Genomic DNA, 19,712 nt, shown 5'->3' with positions numbered 1-19,712 from the left:
TGGGGTTTTTATGTTTCACCTGTATTCAGTTGCAGAGTTTTGGCATCCCACAGCATCACCAAAAGTAAGACTGGATTTGCTGTCAAATCAGAATATTCCAGAGGGAGGCAAAAGCCACACTGACAGAAATGTGAGTGGTAGATTAATCTCTTGTTTCAGGTTATCTCTACAATTGTTGGAATAGTTTGATATTTCTCTGTGATGGTTACAAGCATTTAGAGGGGCTGACAAGAGCAATTGCATTAAGCCTGCTAACCCCTGCTAATGCTGTGAGCCAGAGAGATTGCAGTATTGTCTGACTGAGGCTTAAGACAGTTGTTTAATATCTGGTACTTGAGTTCAGGTTTTGAGAGAGGGTATAAACAAGAAGAAAGGAAAAATACCCAGTTGTATTTCTTTGATTTTGGAAATTGCTGGAAGGCTGCTGTGCTCCAAATTGTCGTCAGCCTTCATAAAGTAGCTCTGAGGATTACTCACTCGGGTAGATCTAGTTTTATGTTTTTGTTGCCTGTTGTGCTGAAGCAACCCAGGCTACTCTTTAGCGGAGAACAATCTGTGCTGCACACCACATGTGTGCTGCTCTGCTCCTCACAAATGTAGATCTCCAATGCATCGTTCCCTCAAATGGAAAAACCTGGAGAATCAATCACAATGGCAGCTCAGTGATCTGCCTTACAGTACCTTCACAGCTTGGCTTTGCTGGGTGCTGAGCCTGCATCGGACATGCCAGCTGTTCTGGTGTCCCTTGGAGAGCTTCCATTCATAAGATTGAGCTGGGCTGATCTTACTTAGGCTTGCAGTCCTGTTGCCAGAAAGCAGGATAGCTGGCTGTCATCCAGGTGCTAAAAGGGCTTTGCTGTCAGAGTTTTCTGAGTGTGGTGGTCTCCGGTGACATGGATTTGTGGAGTTACTGTGGCAACCCGCGTAGGTTTCCTCAAGCCCCTGCCTGGTTTCTGGTTTCCAAATTAGCTTCATTATTCATCCTGCTTTGGAGAAGGGGCACTGGGGGCTGGGCCGTGGGGCAGTTTGCCTGCTGGACAAGCACAGCAGCCTCTGAAGAGATGGGGGCAGAGAGCTGATGGCTGCAGCATGGTGCCTGCCTGCCTTCCCTCCAACTGGGCACATGAACGACAGACTCTGCCTCCCTGGTGCCTTTGCTTGCTTCTTCCTGCCATAGTTGTAGTTCAAAAGTAGTTAAAATCGGACTCCATTGCATTAGGTCAGACTGATTTGAAAACCTTATGCTGTTTTCATTTTAAGTGACAAAATATTGATAACTTAAGCAGAAACTTAAAATGGCTATAAAACAGAGTTTGCTTCAAGAAAGGACATTCCTCTGAAGTTCATTTGAGCGAAACACGGTTTAAACGAGGCCTTGAGTGAAGCCCTTGGAAGGCAGAATTTTCCAAGTTTCTGAGGTAACTCAGGGCTGGATGCCTCCTACCTGGAAGTCCATCCCACGCCCTGGAATATGCAGCTTGTGCAGAACTGTCCCTTTCACTCCTGTGAGCTCAGTGTGCAGCGTTGTTGGCTCCACATACTTGCAAGTTTTCTGTTTGAAGCTCCACACCTTCTCATGAGGATGCCTACAAGGTCCTGGGTGATTGTCTCTTTGGGTGTGAAAATGTGAAAGGGAGAAAATGAAACTCCCTATTTTATGTGCCTAGCTTTTAACAGGTAAGCAGCCTAATTAATTAAATGCTATACACAGCTCTAATATAGGATAGTTAAGGGTTGGAGAGGGATAACATTATGTTTTTTTAAATTTTAAATCATATTTTAGACACATCCTTTTTATTATATTGCATCATGGGTTATTATATGCATATCCTGATTGAAGTTTTCTCATCATCTCAGGGTCTGATCACCCATCCCAGCATAATAGTCTTGTTCTCCTGTTTCTTGTGGGGTGCCCAGCACTAGTGTGTACTTAAGCGTTCAGGGCAAGCTAAACATGCAATGTCTATCAAAAGCTATTCCAGTTTTTATTTTCACTCTTACAGGTTCTGCATAACTGATACCATGATTAAAATATAAAGCATGTTTTGTCCCATTTGTGTGAAGTTTAGTAGCAAGTGGGGAGAAAAAGAAGCTTAGTGAAATGCCACTTGGAGCTCTATGACAGCAAGAGTTGCTTGTATTTTGGATCATGATCATAAGGGTTTAGAGTTGGAGGTTCTGGACTGTAGGCAGCAGAAGTGCCTTTATGTTGTCCAAGTCATGTGGTTCACTTAAAGTAACTTTTGACTTAACTTCTTACACAGCCTTGAGCCTGAGATGTTCTGGGTATTGTATGTTTCTGACAAAAAGAACAGAGAAGCAAATATGTGCTCAAGACTGGGATAGTTGCAGAGCTGATAGTGATCTCAGAAACCACAGGAGTGTCAGTTCCTAGATGGAGATGCCTTGAAATGCCTGTGTGAAATGCTCCAGGGCATTGTGTACCTGCAGCCTGCGTGCTGCCGAGCCCATGCATGGCTAGAGAAGAGCTGTTTTTTGAACAGTAACACAAGTTGTGATCTTCAGTCTGGGCTCAGGACTGTACATGGTAGTGTCTGTAGAGTAACTGTGAAGAGGAAGTGTGTAGGGGAGCTCTGGCACATTTGAACTGGGATTGCAGCCCACCTGGGGTCTCCTGGGCACACCACAAATACTCCTGAGTATCCATTCTTAAACTCCTGTGGAGGTGATGAGAAACATAGTAGATAAAGGGAGACTGGGAGTGATGCTAGGAGCAAAGAATTGCTTTTACTTGTTTCTGCTTTTGCTCTTTGGGAGTCTTCTTAAATATTTGTATTACATCTCGTTGCATTCTGCTTCTTACTTGCCAAGACTGGTTGCCTTAGTCACCAGGGCTGTGGTAGCTAGGACAACAAGATTAAGCAGGCAAATGTAGAAATAATGGTAATAACTTTCTCAACTCTTCTTGCAATTGGCTTGTATGAACAAATATCCTGCATGTGGGTGACTTGTGTCAGCAATTCTGCCTGACACATCCTGAAATCCTGCTGGTGGCACTACCCTAATGGAGCGGTGATGATGCCCTCCTGCAGCTGGAAATGTGCCTGTCAGGGCCATGTGAATGTTGCTGTCCACCTCCTTCCTGCAGCGTGGCAACCTGTGCTGGAGCTGGAACAGAGTGCAGAGACACTAAAGGCCAGCTCTTGGGGCCAGCACAAGCGTACTCACTAGCAGATTCTGAGTGGGAAGTATGGGACCAGTGTGTCTGCTGGGATGGGGAGGCTGCCTCTCAGTGCTGGGGCCAACTGGTGGCTTCCATGCAGTCACTTTCTTCCACAGATGTTGTCCTCTCCTGGAACAGTTATTTACATATCAATTTGTTTGCTCACTGTTGGACTGAGGAGGGTCTGGGAAATGGTAATTGTTGTCCTGTCTCTTGTTCCTCAGGATACTGTTAGCGCTACGGGGATAGTTGGAGGTCAGCTTTTGATGCAGTTTTGCTTTGCTTTGTGAGCAGGCTGTTTCTATCCCAGCAGGTAAACCTAAATCCTGACTTGGGACAATGAAGTTGTGTCTCCCACCCCACCTTTGAAACGTTCCTGGAAGCTCCCACTCAGCTGCATCTTGCTGTGTCTGCACCTTGTGTCTGCCATTTCTTACAGTAACAAACCAGTGCTGTGTTCTCTCCTCTAGAAAGCTCCCAGCTCCATGAATTTGGGGTAGCAAGACACTTGCCTTGTATTCCTTACTGCTCTGTGCATTGTTTTCCTTCTCCCTGCTTGTTTTCTCCCAGCTGAACATGATAGGGAGCTGCAGTGAGTAAAGGGATTCCCTGGATGCACAGGCCTCTTCTGTGTGGGCACCCAGTGCAAGCTTAATAGGCTCATTTGAGTACTCTTGACAATCTCTGATTGATCTTTCATGTGGGGGAGGAGTAGGGTGATTGCATCCAAGGAATTGTGCTAACAAAAGATCCTGTGCTTTGGTACCTGCCTTCCCTGGGGAACAGCTTCCTCTGCCTCTTCTCCATATGTGATTATCCTGAGGAGTGCATTCGCATCTCCCTTGAACTGGCAGCCTGTTTATAGCTGCAAGCAGCATTTCTATTAAGGAGCTGTCAGATATTTCTGAACTAAGTTTTTGCTTTGAGTGGTATGCTTGTGGTATGTCCAGATCCTGGGCCTTTAGTTACATTTCCTTCTCTGATGTTGTTTTCACTTGACTTTTGTCCTCTTAAAAAATGTAACTGGCTGCAATTTCATAGTCACTTGCAGTCTTACTTCCTGCCTTTACTAACTACTGCTAGATAGAGTCAGATTCAAAGCTGTCCCCTCATGGCTGTTTTAAAAATTTTCCAGTATTATTCTGGGCTGGAACTAGCTTTTATTTCTTTTATTGACTTGTTTTACAGTTTGATCAGTGAACCAAAAAAGCCACGCTTTTGTCTCTTCTGCTTCAGTTGGCTAGTGCAGAGCTTCCTGTGGGCCAGTCTCAAGGTAGTATGTGCACTGGCAAATGTTTTTGTGTACAAGAGCTGAGGACAACTGATTTCAGAAATGCTTAATGACTTCCTGTGTAAAATTCAAAGTACTTACAGAGAAAACAAGGATGCTGCATCTGAACATGTACAGGACAGCATTTGCCCAGATAACGGGCGTAAAGGAGTGCCTCTGTTGCATCAAGTGGTCTTGTGTGCAGCTATTGTGCAGGAAATCCTTCACTTCAGCCACAGATCCCTGTGGGTTGGTGGGAAGGGTTGTGTGATAAATCACCCGTCCCTCCATTTCCTGAGTTCTTCAGTAGGCATTTTGGTGCTTCAGTGAGCACTAGAAAGCTGTGCTTTGAAGAGACGAAGTGGTTGATAGGGTGTTGAACTTTTGAAGTGTGTTACAAATTTAAATGCTCGTAGTCAGGGTGTCTTTGGATGGCTGCCTGTGCCCGGTGTGGCTGTAATACAGGATGTGGTAAGGAGGCACACAGAGTTATTTATGGACCCTTTTGCTAGGTGAAATGTGTACTGCGATAGCTCCTGGCTCTGCTTGCAGCTTGCTGAGAAGGTGAATGGGCACAGTGATCCTTGGAGAGAATGTCCTATTCCCCTGGGACAGTGTCTGGAAGTGAGCAGTTGCAGGTGCATGCAGTGTCATCTGTTCAGTCTGTGTGCTGCTTGCTGGGGCCCCAGGGGCCCTGCCAGCCTGTGATCCTGACACTGCTGAGCCCAAGCTGCAGCATCTTGGGGAGTAGGGACAGTCTGCTGGACAGCCTGCTGGGAAATCTTGTGGTGCCAGTGAGCAGGAGTGACTGTGGACAGCAGCTACCTGCATGCTTTGCCTGGAGGGGGCCCTGAGGGGAAATTGCCTCTGCTGTGTTCTGCTGCAGCTCAGGCTGCTCCCTGGACACTTTTATTTTTGCAGCACAGCTGGTTCATGCTTTTTGATGCCTGCTCCCAGAGAGCCTGATGTTACAGGGTCAGGGGACCTGGAGAAAAAACAGTATTCTATTGCTGGGGTTTTCTGGTAAATACCATGATATTTCTGAGCTGAGGAATTTTGCGTGTGCCATAGCAATATGTACTGCCTTGTCACTTCCACTCCAGCTGCATGGGCTGTGTGGCATCCCTGCCTCAGAAAAGCATGCATAGTTGGGTAGAAACAGTGAAGAAGCTTTGTACTGAAGTAGTGTTTCAAGATGGATGTCTCTGCCAGAAGGGGATATTTTTGAAGCTGATATTTTTGAAGTGAGAAGAAGCAGTGCACACTGGAGTGTTTGCAGGTACATCTATGCTAAAAGCAAAGATGCTCTGTAGCAGGTAAGCTGCAGCTCCTTGCTGTGGAGTGTGGGATAGCTCTGGCATGTCTGTGTTAGTGAGAGGTTGGAGTAGCCAAGTGTCTTTCTAGACAGATCTCATGTTTTTCACTCCATCTTCTGATCTTGTTTTTGTTACTGAATTCACAGACTGATTGCTCTTCCATGATTTTAACAACTGCCCTTTCATAGCTTCCCCACTTTTCAGACAAGGGTTTGTTGTGTGTGGTCTGCACAGTGGCCTCACTGGTCTAGATCAGTGGCTTAAGAGATCTGTAAAACAGAGATTTCTAAATCTGTTGGGAAACAACTCTGCTGGACTACAACTCTATATTGAATTCCATTTGGAGAGAGGCAGCTTGCTAGGAAGGCAAAGCTGGAATAGCCCTGCCACTGCTGACAGACCATGCTCATCTTCTTTCAGAGTTTGAGGTTCTGGGTAGGTTTGGCATCACAGTGGCAGCTGATCTTTCCTCCTCCAGTGGGACTAACCACATTAGCAGGAATGTCCCCTGAGATCAGGGCAGGAAGGATGTATATCTTGTGTGTGATCTGTTCTCCAGGCTGGCAAAACCCGTGGGAACTCTCAGTCTGCAGCAGGGAGGATCAGGAGGAAGCAGTCCTCAAGTCAGGAGGTTGGCATTTAGGTTATGTATTGATGTTGACCACCTCTCTGTCTGCTGCCTGCAGTGTCCTGCACTTTTCCTAGACACAAATCCACAATGTGAACAGGTAGTAGGCTGGAGTGGTCCACTTCTTTTTGAGGCTACTGGTGTTATTGAGTCTGAAACTCTGGAGCTGTCTGTAGCTATGGAGTCTGTAAAGGACAGATGTGCTTAAAGAAATCTGCCTGGGAACAGGAAGGGAGCATTTCATAACATAGGCTTATCGTTGTCTGGCTTCTGCTATTGTGTTTGAGTTGGCTTGAGAAAGAACCATTTGTCTTGTTTAGAAACGATTTGCTTGCAGAGATGCTGGCACACACTTGTCCATGTGAGGAGGCATGTCCAAACATCAGAGGATGGTTCAGTAGGCTCCAGAAGTAGAGCACATGTACTCTGGAGCTGTTTGCTGAAGGCATAGCCAGAGGGAATCCCAGAGATCTTTGATTGATTGAGAGTGTCACTGCTGTCCCTGCTTTGTGGGGGTACTGGAGAAAAGGGAATACTCCTCTATGGCCTTGGCCAAACATTTGTGTGAGAGCTGTTTTTCTTTTGCAGCCAGGCTTGCTCTGTCCTGGTTTGGGATCTCGTGACCTCTGCATCAGTGCCCTCCTGCTTGGAACAGCTCCACTATGCTATGGGCAGCAAACAAGCAGAGGGATCTCGATGTTAGCTCCTGTCCCAAGTAGCCATTCTTTCACTGAAAATGCAGTGTTATGAGTAGTTCAGATCTTTGGTGTGCCTTGCTAGCATGGTAACGTTTTGGCAGCACAAAAGCAGCTGAAAGCTTGTAGTGGATGTAGCTTTTAGGAGAGGAAGTACTCTGCACCCTGGGCACGGCACTGCTGCTGGTCCATCTGCCACTCCTTGTGTGACTCCCTGGGCGTGGGGCTGATGAACAGTCAGTGATGCATGGTGGCTGACGTCCTTTAGCAGGCATGTTTCTAAAGGATAACCTGTTAGAACCTTCCTGTGAGGAAAACAGTAGCTGCTCCAGGAACAGTTTTGACTGCACGTCACATACCAGTTTTGAAAACCCTGAGGAAGAGGATGATTTTGTACGTCTTGTTAGGTATTTAGAAAGATTTTTATATTCTCTTAGATAAATCCAACACATCTCTTCTGTAATGCTGAGTGAATCTTAGTTCTTCCAAACAAAATCAGCAAATCCAGTACCTGTCTGCACCTTCCTCTCTTACATCTGGCTGCTTTTGCACTGGTAACAAGCAGATCTGATGGCTGTTGTTGGTGATCACTAGCAGCTACTGCTGCTGTCTGAGACATGCACAGTGTCGTTGTCCTTGTTCTTTCTCTGAACCTCCTTATCTCATTGGTGCACCTGACCCAGCCTAGAATGTCTGCTGTGCCTTGTCCTGACTGTTGTGTCTCTTTGGGACATGACCTGCCCTGTCCCTGTGCCTCTGAGAGTGGCTGTGTGCTGTCTCAGTGGTATTGCAGTGCTGTGAAATACATCTCTGAGCACAGAGGAGTGCTGTGAGCTTGTGGTGGAAGAGAAGATGGTTCCTTGGAGGCCTGTGGGTGGCAGTCAGCCCCTGGGCAGAATCCAGTGTGGTCCCTGCAGCAGTGGGAAAGCTGCCTCAGAGTGTTTAATAGAGCAGCTGGGTGCTGACCAAACCAGAGATCATCTGCCCAGAGAATAAACAGTTAGGCATTCTTCCAAGGGCTAATTGGAGCAGGGCATGCCCGATAAATGTGCATACACAGTGGGATGGGAATGTTTGATGCAGTTAAGAATGGCCTACCCAGTCAGATGGGAACAGCATGGGCTGATGGTGTGGGTTTTCCCCTTCCATGGGGATAGGAAAATGAAAAAAATGAGGTGCTCTAATTCAGTACAGTGGTGCTGAGGTCCCATTTAATGCACTGCACTGGCCTCTTTTCAGTGATTGCAGTCTATCTTGAATGGCCATTCCAGGGAGGAAATGCTAACCAGGACACAAGGCTGTGAGGAAAACTCTAGGCAGTTGAAAGAAGCCAGCCAGGAAGACAAGGAAAGCTAGATGTATCTGCTTGCAGGACTTTGTTTTCTTCCCGTTTGCCTCCTGACTGAGGATGAATTGCTTGATGATACCTTGCTCTTGGTAATGTATATCCTACTACTTCTGTTATTCTTTGCCCTCCCCAGCATGACTTTGCCTGTCTTCCTCCCCTGTAGGGCAGCCAGGTTGCTGCTGTGAGGACAAGAAACCTCTTTCTTTACTGGTGAAACCCTCAAAGACAAAAGGAAAGAGGGTGTCATCTGGTCCTCTGGGATGTCTGAGCATTGGATTTGGATTTGGTGTGTCTGGGGGCACTTGGAAGGAGATAGGATGATGGAGGGGAGGAACAGTCATGTGGGAAAACAGGCTGGATTTCTTGAGGCAGGCAGAGCCATGAACTGGGAAATGCTTCGTAGGAAATGAAGGGAAATAACAGCCTGGGGAGGGTTTGTCTTCTGTGTTTCAGGCTTTATGATTTCCTTTGTGAATGTCAGGAACTGGGATAAGTCAAACCTGCTGCAATTTACCTTAACAGAACCCTGCTTTATGTGGTACTGGTAGCAAGCTGCTGTCAGCCAGGTTGCAGACAAAACAGCATGTCCCTCTTATGGCAAGGAGGGGAATGCTGGTTGGCACCAGGGCTGTTGTGCTGCACACCACCATGCGTAGCTTGGCTGTGGGACCTGAGACACAGCAGGTATTGGGTGGCTCTGCCCTAGCTCTTTCCTTGCTGACCCCAGGAGGGTGCTGTCATGTTTTTTTGGCTTTTGCATCCTACTGTGTTAGACCTCTTTGGTGCAGCTTGCTTCACTTGCCTATCCCAGGCTGGAGGGCAGAGTGGCAAGAAGAGTGTGCTAGCAAGCCCTGAGTCCTCTCTCTCTTTCCTTTGGGGAAGCTCTCAAAGCAGGCTGATGCTGGCTTTCCTCCCAGTCCATCTGTAATTGGTGCACCTACCTGTCCTGATGCCTGATCTGCAGAGCCTGATGAACCTGCTGCTGTCCCAGTTCATTGCTCTGTTTGCTGGCGTCAGGGACTTGCTTTCTGAAAGTGGACTAGGTCTCTCCTCCCCTCTGCTTCATCAGGGGTGTCTCATGCAAACACACCACTTGGGGCTCGCTCAGGGGGGATCTTCCTTTCAGGAAGCTGTGGTACATTTCGAGTGGTGTCTCACCACTTGCACACTGTCTGTGTGCCCTTGACGCCTGCTTTGGCCACTGTCCGGGGCGAGCTCTGTCAGGGCCCGCCCCCCCATCAGATCTGCTTTTACATGCGATGAGCATGCCGGTGTCCAGGGTTTGTGGTCCTGGCCGACTGCCTTCTGCCCTCTAGCGGGAACATGTTTTGGGAATAGGTGCTATTCCAGAGGTTGGCAGGGGTACAGGAGCGTCGGGAGCATCCCGTGCCTTGTGAGCCCTATGGAAATTCTGGCATCTTTCCAGAAGCGCACTCTCAGAGTTTAATATCACTTTAAAGGGAAACCTGAGCTATCAAAGTCAGGAAAAATATTGAAGAGCAGCTAAACAGACCCCACTGAAGGCTTAGTCCACGTCTGTGCCTCTAATAAGGGCGGTGGTGCTGACAAGGATGCACAGAGCAGTGCTGGGAAAAGTGGAGGTGTTCTAACATTTATAGATGGAATGGAAACTGCGGGAAAACCCAAGGTCCCAGGCTGCTGTCACTTGGTGAAATCAGTGCAGATGTCCAGGGAAACAGTCTTGTCCAGAGAATGAGCTGCCGCTCACAAGTGATTGGTCAGCCAAGCACTGAACAGCCCAGGATTTCAGCAGAAAAAGAGAGCATTTCATGGGCTTGACCCTTCACTTGGGGATAAGGATTGACTCTGAGGTTGGGATGTGGAATTGGGGTTGGGCAGTGACTCTGGATGCACACTGGGCTTTTCCCCTGGCTTGTTCCAGCTGCAGTGGGCAACACACCAAGAGGAGATTCTGCAGATGTTGCACATCAGCTGAAACACTGCTTTATTTTTTGGATGACATTTTCTTTGGACTAGTACTTGCTTATAATAAATAATGTTTATATAACCATTTGAAAAAATTCTAATAGCAAACATACAAATAATATTTGAAGACCTCCTCCTGGATAAGGAGAACTGTTGTAGTTGCTCTTAAGAGATTTGATTAGTTCTGTTCATTCATGGAGGGCATCACCTGTGACCCAGTTCAGTAGCACAGTCAGAGCAGCAGAAAACCTGTTTGCTTTTCAAAACAATATTAGTTTTTTTAACTTGGGAACACTTTCATTTTCTTCAAGGAGGAAACTATGCAAAGAGTACTGTCTGAGCAGGAAATTGTTGCATAATGCTTTATATTACCCCTTCAGTGAAAAGGAAAGCAAAAAAACTACCTTTTGTTATTGAAAAGAAAAAAAAAAGTAGATAAGAAAATACTTTAATGTCCTCTTGATGTGGTCTCCAGGAGATAGAGGATTAGGTCCATTGAATCTGCAGAGAATTTTGACACTTACTGCACTGCAATAAAAATATAAAATTGAGTGAATTGGTTCTTCAATAGTATGTACATGATTTGTTATAACAAATATTGATGAGTATGCTTGTAAAATAGATCCTATACATCTGTGTATCGCTCTGGCAAAAAACGGGGACATGGTGCAGCTCTGGCCACGCTTCAGCTATATCGAAGTTAAAATGTTTAGAATTTATTTTGAGGAAGGGATAGTGAATGATGGACCCAGGAAGAATAGAGGCCATAATTAAGCTGCCATGTCTGGTTACAAAAAGGCAGATATGAGGATTTTTCAGAATCGTGGGATTTCATCAGCTGTTGTTTCCTGGGGTAGGGGAATTGACTGGGCCTCTACAAAGGCAACCAATAATGAAAACACAGAACTTGTCACACAGGGCCCAGAGAGGGAACAAGCTTTTAAAGCAATAAAATGGTGTCTACTCCTTCTCTTGGGCTCCCAGATTATACAAATCCCTTCCATCTGTATGTGCATGAAGTAAAGATAGTGGAGTGATAATGCAGAAATTGTGACTGCACCACAAACCATGGCATGTTATTCCACTCAGCTTGATTCAATTGCATTTGGGAAGACCAGCCTGTAGTAAATCTCTGTCAGCAGCAGCACCAATATTGGAGAAAGCTGCTTCTTTATCCTGGGACATCCCATAACACTCCATGTTCCATGTGCAGTGGAAATACTTTAGAGGCAGTGTGTGACCCAAGCTCTTTTGTCACAGTGCATAATGCACATAGGTATGAACTGATCCTCCTAATGGCAGATAACATCATCTTAAAAGGATGTGACACCTTGAATTCAGCAGGTCTCACACCTCTCTCTGCCTGATGGTTTGAAGCTCCACCTTGAATTTGGTGTTCAGTTCTAGCACTGAGGTGCTGGGGCGTTTCTGGAGTTGGTGAAGGGTCTAGAGAATTAAGTTTATGAGGAGTGGTTGAGGGACCTGGGACTGTTTGGCTTGGAGAAAAGAAGACTTGGCGTGACCTTATCACTCTACAGCTCCCTGAAAGGAGGTTGTACTGAGTTGGGGATTGATGTGTTTCCCCAGGTAACAAATGACAGGACAAGAGGAAATGGCCTCAAGTTGCACCCTAGTAGGTTTAGATTGGATATCAGGAAAAAGTTCTTCACTGAAAAGGTGGAGAAGTTGTGGAATCAAGTGGTGGCATCACATCCCTGGAAGTATTCAGAAAACAAGTGGATAAGGCACTTGTGTACATGGCTTACAAGATTAGTGGTGACCATGGTGGTGCTTTGTTAATGGTTTGATTGATGATCTTAGAGGTCTTTTCCAACCTTAACAAGTCTGTGATTCTCTGATGGGGAGTACCACCTGTATGATGTACATGTCAAATAAACCACAGACTGATTTAACTGACATTCTCTTATATTATCCACATCTAGTTCTTTTTGCAGATGTTTTGTCCTCCTACCTGCAAGGACATTGTGGTGAGGCAGGTAAAAACAATAGAAGCAGAACCACTCTCAGCAAGGATAAGTGCACAGGGAGCAGGATTAGGAGCCTTGGCACATGCAGCGCCCAGGGGAAGAGGATAAATGAAAATCAGCATCTTTATGGACTCCCGATGTGTTTCTGGGGTGTGTCAGGTAGCAGGAATGTTATGGAAAGAATGGGATTCTTCACATCAGCAGGACAGAGTATCTATTCCTTGTAGAAGAAGTATTCAGTTTGTTAGAATTAGTATAGTTACCTGGTCCTGGATGGTCACACAGGAAAGCTTCCTTGACAAAAATAAGCCACTGTGTCCTCTGTGACCTCTTGATTGGATGCTTTTGCAAACAACCGCTGGAGGCAGTGCTTTGCTGCTGGCACTGAATTTCACAAAAGGCACGTTATAAGAGCTTTCATTTTCAAGATAACTACAGGCCAGCTTGGTAAAAGCATTATAAGTGTTTCAATCAAATGTCAGAGCAAAAGCTCCAAATTCATCATTTAGCGAGGGAAAGAAGGCAGCATTTTTTGAGGTAATACTGGGGAACAGTGTGTACCTCTCACCAGTAAATGACCAGTAGAGGAGTGTAGGAGTACCGAGGTTCCAGGAGGTTGTCAGACTGCCCTGTTGGAGCTCATTTTCCTTGTTGCTGTCAGTCATTGATGCTGTCAGAATGGTACACAGTCGTATTTACCACAGCTCTGTATAGCAGAGGTCCCTGCAGCAGTTCCGTAGCTCAAGAACAGTTACTACTTGTTCTGTTTAATTATAGGAACTAAATAAATCCAGATTTATAATTTGTCTACCAAAATGTCATTTTCAAGGGTCACACTGTGATCAGTTCCGCACAAAACTGTGGGGTAGTTGCTGTGGGATTTGGCTGAAATGTTCAGAGCAGCATCTGATCACTGTGGATCGATCCTGTTCTGTAGATATCTGCAGAGATTAGTGTGAGACCTTCTGCTGCCCTGTACTGGCACTGATCACTCAGCACTGCTGGAAATCTGGGTGATACAGGGATTGGTTAAGTAATAGATCAAAAGAGGATCATCAGGGACAGTCAAGCTGCTTAGAAATTGTGCGCTCTTCTGCTGCAAGTACATTCAGACTCTAGAACATGCATGTTAATTGCTGTGGGAAGGGTCGTGGTATTTTGGAAAGCACTGTTTTGAGAAGGGCTGGAGCTGCAGGGAGGAAGAGCAGAGGGTGGGAGGGAGAAACCACCTTCTGGCACGAAGTATGGAAAGGACATGGGGCAGGCTACAGCATTTCTAACTGTGTAAAATGGATTTCGAAAGCTGGAGAGGAATAGAAATAAAGAGTGCTGTATCAGAGAGGAAAGTGCTGCCCAAGTGGGCAGAGCTGACCCATAGGCATTCATTCTTCGCCTGAAAAAAATACCAGGTACTGCCTCAGAGAGGGGCATGAAGAGCTAATGAGTGAATTAGTTTTGGATAGGGAGTGTGTTTCTACAGCAAGAACAACTGCCAGGTAGAATTATAACCTTTCTACATCCTTCAATTAAGACTGAATATCCTTACGTAAGTTTTAGTTTTTAAAGGATAACTTTTCCACGTGGGTGACTATCGTGACTAAATTAGTGCTGCAAGGAGAGTTTGAGTAGATGTACTGTTCTTGCCTTACATGTTCAAGCCACATTTCTCTGTGGCTTGTCTAGAGACAGTCACAATTAGCACTGGCTAGTGCTGGTTCTTAGCTAAGCTTAGCCTCTTTGCAAGCTTTCCTTCAGTGCATCTGATGGAGTTGCTGTACCCCATTTTCTGGTGAGAACTCGGTCCTCCGCTCCCTGCCTGAGAAGTTCCTCTTTGGCTGTGCTCCCTGCAGCTCACCCCTAACAATGCCTAAATGTTTCTGGGGAGGAAGAAACCTGCCTCAGGTAATAAGGTTTCTGCCTTCCTACAAACAGAGGCTCAGAGGGGAAGGGTGGACAGAGATGGGACCAGTTATTGTAGTGCTGGGGTGCACAGAGTATGAGAGCTTAGGGTCTGTGCTCTGGGTTTTGGCTGAAAGAATGCAGCCATCTGGCAAGCAAGTGTGCAGAACTTCCCTGCACACCCAGCTTCCTGACTTCTGGTCTCCACCAGGAGGGATCAGAACATGAAGGGCAGAGCAGCAGGGTTGCAGTCACAGTCCAGGAAACCTTCTGCACAAGCTAAGATTATTTCACAAGGGAAGACAGGCACATGGTAGGAGGCGAATGCTTGCTAAGCCATAAACCTGTTGTGCAGTTTGGCTCTGTCCTTCCCTTTTTACTGTCGGTCCATCTCTGGGATTGTTCTACACTGCTGCTGTACATCAGTATAGCAAGAGCAGATTTTTTCCTTTAAAAATAAATAAAGCAGGCCTTCAGAGAGCACAGTTTGTCAGACAGAAAGGTATTTGGTAGTAACCAAATCTGTTCTCCAGGGAGGGTGGCCTGACTCTCAGGTCCAGCATGCTGATATCCACAGAAGTCCTGGGAACCAGAATCTGCAGCAATGCAGCCGTGGAGCACAGAGAGTAACTTGCAAAACATCAGCATGGTCTTACTGCTGGTAAAGCCATGTTTGACTTTGCTCCCTGACACAGAGTTCCTCTCCATGGGAGTCCTGCTGCAGGCTCCTAGGCAGGAGATCAGAGGCTGTCTCATTGGCACTGACTATTCCTTCGAGCAGCAAAAGCAGCTCTCCTCACTTAGCCTCAGGATCCTTCCTAGATTTTTCCTGGAAATGCCACTTACCATGCTGAGTCCCCGGGATTTGAGCTTGTCAGGGTGGCTGAAGCTGATATGAAGCCTCCTGTGGGGCTGCTTCCCAAGTCAGCTCTGTGTGGTACGGTGCAAGAGAGGAGCTGAAGGGTGGTGTCTGCATGGGAACATTTGCCTTAACTGAGTCCAGGACAAGAGTGGATTTAAGTGCTTTGCTTTATAAATAAACAGTGCTGTGGCCAAGGTAGGTTTAAGCAGACCTGGCAACAGCCCTGCTCGGGAAAGGATCTCTTTACCACATGGCCTGCTGTTGGACTTCCTGTTGCATGCTAATCCCTTAAGCCTGCTTTAGCTCTGTTAATTTTCCTTCTTTCCTTTTTTCCCCGATGGGCTGTCTCTGTGGCGTGTGAATGCCAGCGTTCCTAGGCCAAGCTTGTGCCTGCGGCTGGGCCAAGCATCCAGGCTGCCTTCTGAGCACCGGCTACCATGTGGCAGGGCCCCAGGGATGGTGGTGCCTGAATGTGTCCCATTCTCTCTGTCTTACAGGCTCTGCAGTCTGCGCCTGAAGAAACTCACGGTGCTGAAAGAGCTGGATAAAGAGCTGAGCTCTGTGCTTATCGCTGTGAAGATTCAGGTAGGCTTCTCTCCTCGCTGCTGCCTGATGGCAGCAAGCCAAGCCCATCCTTGTGCCCTCTGTGAAGTGCTGGTCTGCATGCCCCTCGTGTCCCTTGCCTAGTGACAACCAACCCCTGTGTCTCAGTCAGCATGCTAAGGGAGATTTTGGATCTCAGGCAGGTGGGAATGATGCTCCAGGGACAACAGCAAGATACCTGGTGCTGGCTTGTATCAGGAATGAATTTAGTTAGACACTGGGACAGAATCTGTCATGCCTCCCTGCTGCCTCTGCCAAGACCCTCCTCTCAAACTGCTGTTTGGAGTTTGTCATCGCACTGTTCCCTTCCCTTTAAGAGAGTGTCAGTGCTGGATGGTTTCCAGCAGTGCCTTCCATCCAGATCACTCCCTGGGGAGTGAAGGGTGGGAAGGGTGCAAGGGATCAGCATCTCTGCATAATATTCTGCTGACATTTGTACTCTGTCTGATCTCACAGTTGCTTCTAATATCCTTTCTCTTTTCCTGTGCATCCCTGCTAGGCCTGGTGCCTCTACTGTGAACCAGGCAGAAGGGAGGGGAAACGATCTTTGTCACCAAGGGGACAGGATTTTGCCACCATCCTGATATGTGCGATCCCTCCACGCTTTTTGCAGCTAGTGGTGGAGAGATGGGTTCCTGGGGGTGGAGGCACATCCTTTCCACCTGCCAAAGGACAGCATAGAAACTAAATGCATCTTGAGTGTGCTGTCCTGGCCACAGCTTCCCTGACCCAGCTAGGGTGCTGGTGTCCTTCCTTCGTTCTTGTCAGCTGGCACAAAAGCAGCTGATCCTGTTGAAAGCGCCGTGGGTCGGCAGCTCAGCAGCTTTGTGCTCCCACAGAGCTCTTTGTGCCACACACATTAGGATTTAAATCCTGGATTAATGCTGGAAGCTGCAGTATTAGTGGAGCTCTGGGAGCTGGAGTTTGCCTTCGTGGCAGACCTGATTCACTGGCACAGAGAAACTGAAAGCAAAATGTATGAAACCTGGGGCAAGGAGTGAGGACAGTAGAAGGAGGCTGTGGTCCACACACTATTGGTCAGTGTACCACTTTGCTGGTCTTTCCATCACTGTGTGTATGGTGTCATTCAACAGAGCTGAAAGCCCTGGGACCCCTGAGACCTGTGCCCCTTTGGTGCAAGTTTTAGCAAGGAAACAACCTGAGCAGCAGAGAGCTGCCTGGCTCGCCCTTGGAAATGTGGAGGCAATCAAGGCTGGGCCACAGCTGACAACAGCACAGGACTGAGGGGCTGGCAGCCAGCTGGGGACTCTGGTCCTGTTTGACTGGGAGGACTGGGGTGGTCCCTGACTTCTCTCCTGCACAGTCAGCCCAAGCTGAATGTGCTTCTCTGCACTGGGGAACCTTGGGTTCCTGTGCAGCCCAACTTAGGCTGGGGCTGACATGTGCTGAGTGGGCATGTCCTCTGCTCCAGCCCTCACACACTACAAATGAGGGACTGGAAGAGACTACACAGTGGGACTCCAGCTCCTTCAAACAGACCACCCCCATCCCTGCCACAGGCCGGTCTTGCACTCTGATGGCAAAAGAAATTAATAGGCCTCAGCAGTTTGAAGCCATGGGGGCTCTTTGCTACAGGGCTCCTTTTCCTGTCAGGGAATGGAGGCGAGGCTGCATTCAGGGGTTTAATTTAAACATGGTCACCTCCTCTCTGCATGGCTGCATAGCTGTGGCTGCATGCTGGTGTAGGCTACCTGCAAAGCTGAAGAAAACAAGGAGAATGCTTTTGCCCACATTACCCCATGGCTCAGCAGTCCCTGTGGGAGTGGGCTGGGTTTGTGTGCCTCCCCAGGCTGCTTCCACCTGCCTGACCAGCCGCCTTGGCAGGGTTTGGGACTGCTGGAAGGCAGATGGAGGCTGTAGGCAGTTTCAGCACAGTGTGCCTACAGAGTGGCCTCAGATGGATCCATTCCTCCTGCTCCTCTCCTAGGTAACAGATGAGTCACACTAGTAAGAAACTGTTTGAAGGCTTTCCAGTGAGCATTCCATCTTTTGGATGGAAACAGCTGATGCATATAATTTATAAAGGACCTGCAAATTCCCAAGGGGGCAGCTGGAGACTAGAGGAAATGAGAGCTGTATTTCTCTCATTTCAGTAGTAGTTCTGTTAGGGTCAGGAAGTTACTGCTCTAAGGACAGATTGCATGGAAATAAAGCTCTGACCCTGCCTGAATGGGGCTGCCACCCAGGCAATAGCTCCAATGCTGGAGGACAGTCTGCTTAAAAAATGTATGTGACCCGAAGAGCAGTGTCAGCCTGTCCAGAGCTCCTGATCTCCTTCTCACTGTGCCCTTCTGGTCTTAAAAGACAGCTTCCAAGGGTGCCATGTGCTGCTGCCTGCTCCCTCGTCTGAAAATACCACTGTCAAGGGGAACTTTCTATGTCTACAGAACTTACCCATTTCCCAGAAGTGATTTGAATATATAATGTTCTGTGGGTTTGAGTGAGATAAAGCCTGAACTATTGTGGAAAACGGGATTTGCTTTCATTCACTTGAATGGTTTTTAGACCTTTATCCCTTGATATTTGCTTTAACAGACTGGAGATGTCATGGAGCATTTCCTTCTGTGTGTTGTTCAGCGTGGCACTAAGAGGTTTGGATGTGCTGGCTCAGCTCCATATAGCTGGAGATACCTGCCTTAGTGTCACAACCGCTTATGGCATGAAGGGAAACACAGTGTTCCCTCTCAGCAGAGAGACTGCCATTCACAAACACCCTGTCTTGAGCCATGAATAGAGGAAACAATCAAAGAAAGAAAGAAGAAAACAAGCCTAGCACCCCCAGAACTTTCCGCTCCTGTGACAGGTGCTGTGGATGCAGATCTTCTTGCATCTGCCAGCAGGATACAGCTGGTGACTCAGGTTCGAGTCTTGGTACTGCTGTAAAGAGATGATAATTGGCAGTCACTACATAGCAGACAAGAGTGTGTGCTATGAAACAGGTCATGCTAAAATGGTTGTTTACCAGGCCTGCCTGCTCCCTGAAGAAACTTGGGGTTTTTTTTTGGTCTTTCTTACTGTGCTGAGTTTTCTGTTTATGCCTTGCTCATGCTTTGTTTCTTATCTCTTTGTAACCACTTGTAGTATTTTTCACTCCTGCCTGAGCCATCCTAGCTAAACCCTAAATTTGTTTTTTATATTAATGGGCTGTTGTCTCTCAAAATTCACCTTCAGCTTGAATTCTGGTTAGTGTTTTGCTGTCTGCCTAGTCCAGTACTTATGTTAATTCTCTCTCATTTTCCAGATGTGGTATGATTTTCCAGCCTCAACCCTCTTATAAACCAGACCAATTAGGACAGATTTATACCTGAAATTTGGGATTGTACCTTGCAAACCAGACCTGGGCATCATGTACCTCTGTATTGTAGTGAAAGTTCCTGTGTGTTTTCAGTTCTTGGGTAGTAAAAACCTGTGACCACCACTTGTACCTATTGCTTTTCCCTTCCTTGACACTCTTTGTCATCCATGATTTTCAGTGTAGCAGTCTGATATTAAGTTTTTCCGTAGTACTCCTAGGGCTGCTCGACTGTTCTGCAGAGAAATTGGTCTTGCCTGACATTACTCAAGTCACAGAACAGCTGAGCTACATCAGGTGCTCAGTGCTATGTCCAGTTGAGGTTTGAATTTCTCAAAGGATGGAGAATCCTCAGTATTTCTGTGTCCTTGCCCTTGCACTGTGATAATGAAGCAGCCTTTGTCCAAGTCCTTGCAATGCCATGGATGTGCACTAGCACTTCACTGAGGGGTTGGATTCACCTGGGATTGAGGCTGGACATGTAACTTCCATTTTTGAAAATGACAGTAAGGCACAGGACAGCAGTATTTATGAAACTCACTTCCTGGAGACAGCACTCAGGATATCCTCACCTTTTCTTTGCCATAAGTCCTTCTCCAGAAATAGCATCTTCAGGAAGAGTAATTGCACTTCTACTTGTGTTTTGATCAAAGAATGAG

The 19,712-nt window shown here is 47.0% G+C and overlaps 1 protein-coding gene across 4 annotated transcripts in view; it reads left to right on the top strand.

Moving 5' to 3' along the window:
- The window catches only part of LOC116993369 (phosphofurin acidic cluster sorting protein 1-like), a 53,962-nt gene that overhangs the window by 18,358 nt on the left and 15,892 nt on the right, over positions 1-19,712 (top strand). For all 4 annotated transcript variants that reach the window (XM_033053795.1, XM_033053798.1, XM_033053797.1 and 1 more), the window contains exon 2: positions 15,635-15,722. In XM_033053795.1, the coding sequence (XP_032909686.1) occupies positions 15,635-15,722 (88 nt within the window). The remainder of the gene's footprint in view (positions 1-15,634; positions 15,723-19,712) is intronic.

This window comes from Catharus ustulatus, chromosome 3 (assembly GCF_009819885.2).
Source record: "Catharus ustulatus isolate bCatUst1 chromosome 3, bCatUst1.pri.v2, whole genome shotgun sequence".
NCBI classification, from domain to species: Eukaryota; Metazoa; Chordata; class Aves; order Passeriformes; family Turdidae; genus Catharus; species Catharus ustulatus.
The sequence above is the reverse complement of the archived record's forward strand: the minus strand, read 5'-3'. Positions and strand labels throughout refer to the sequence as shown.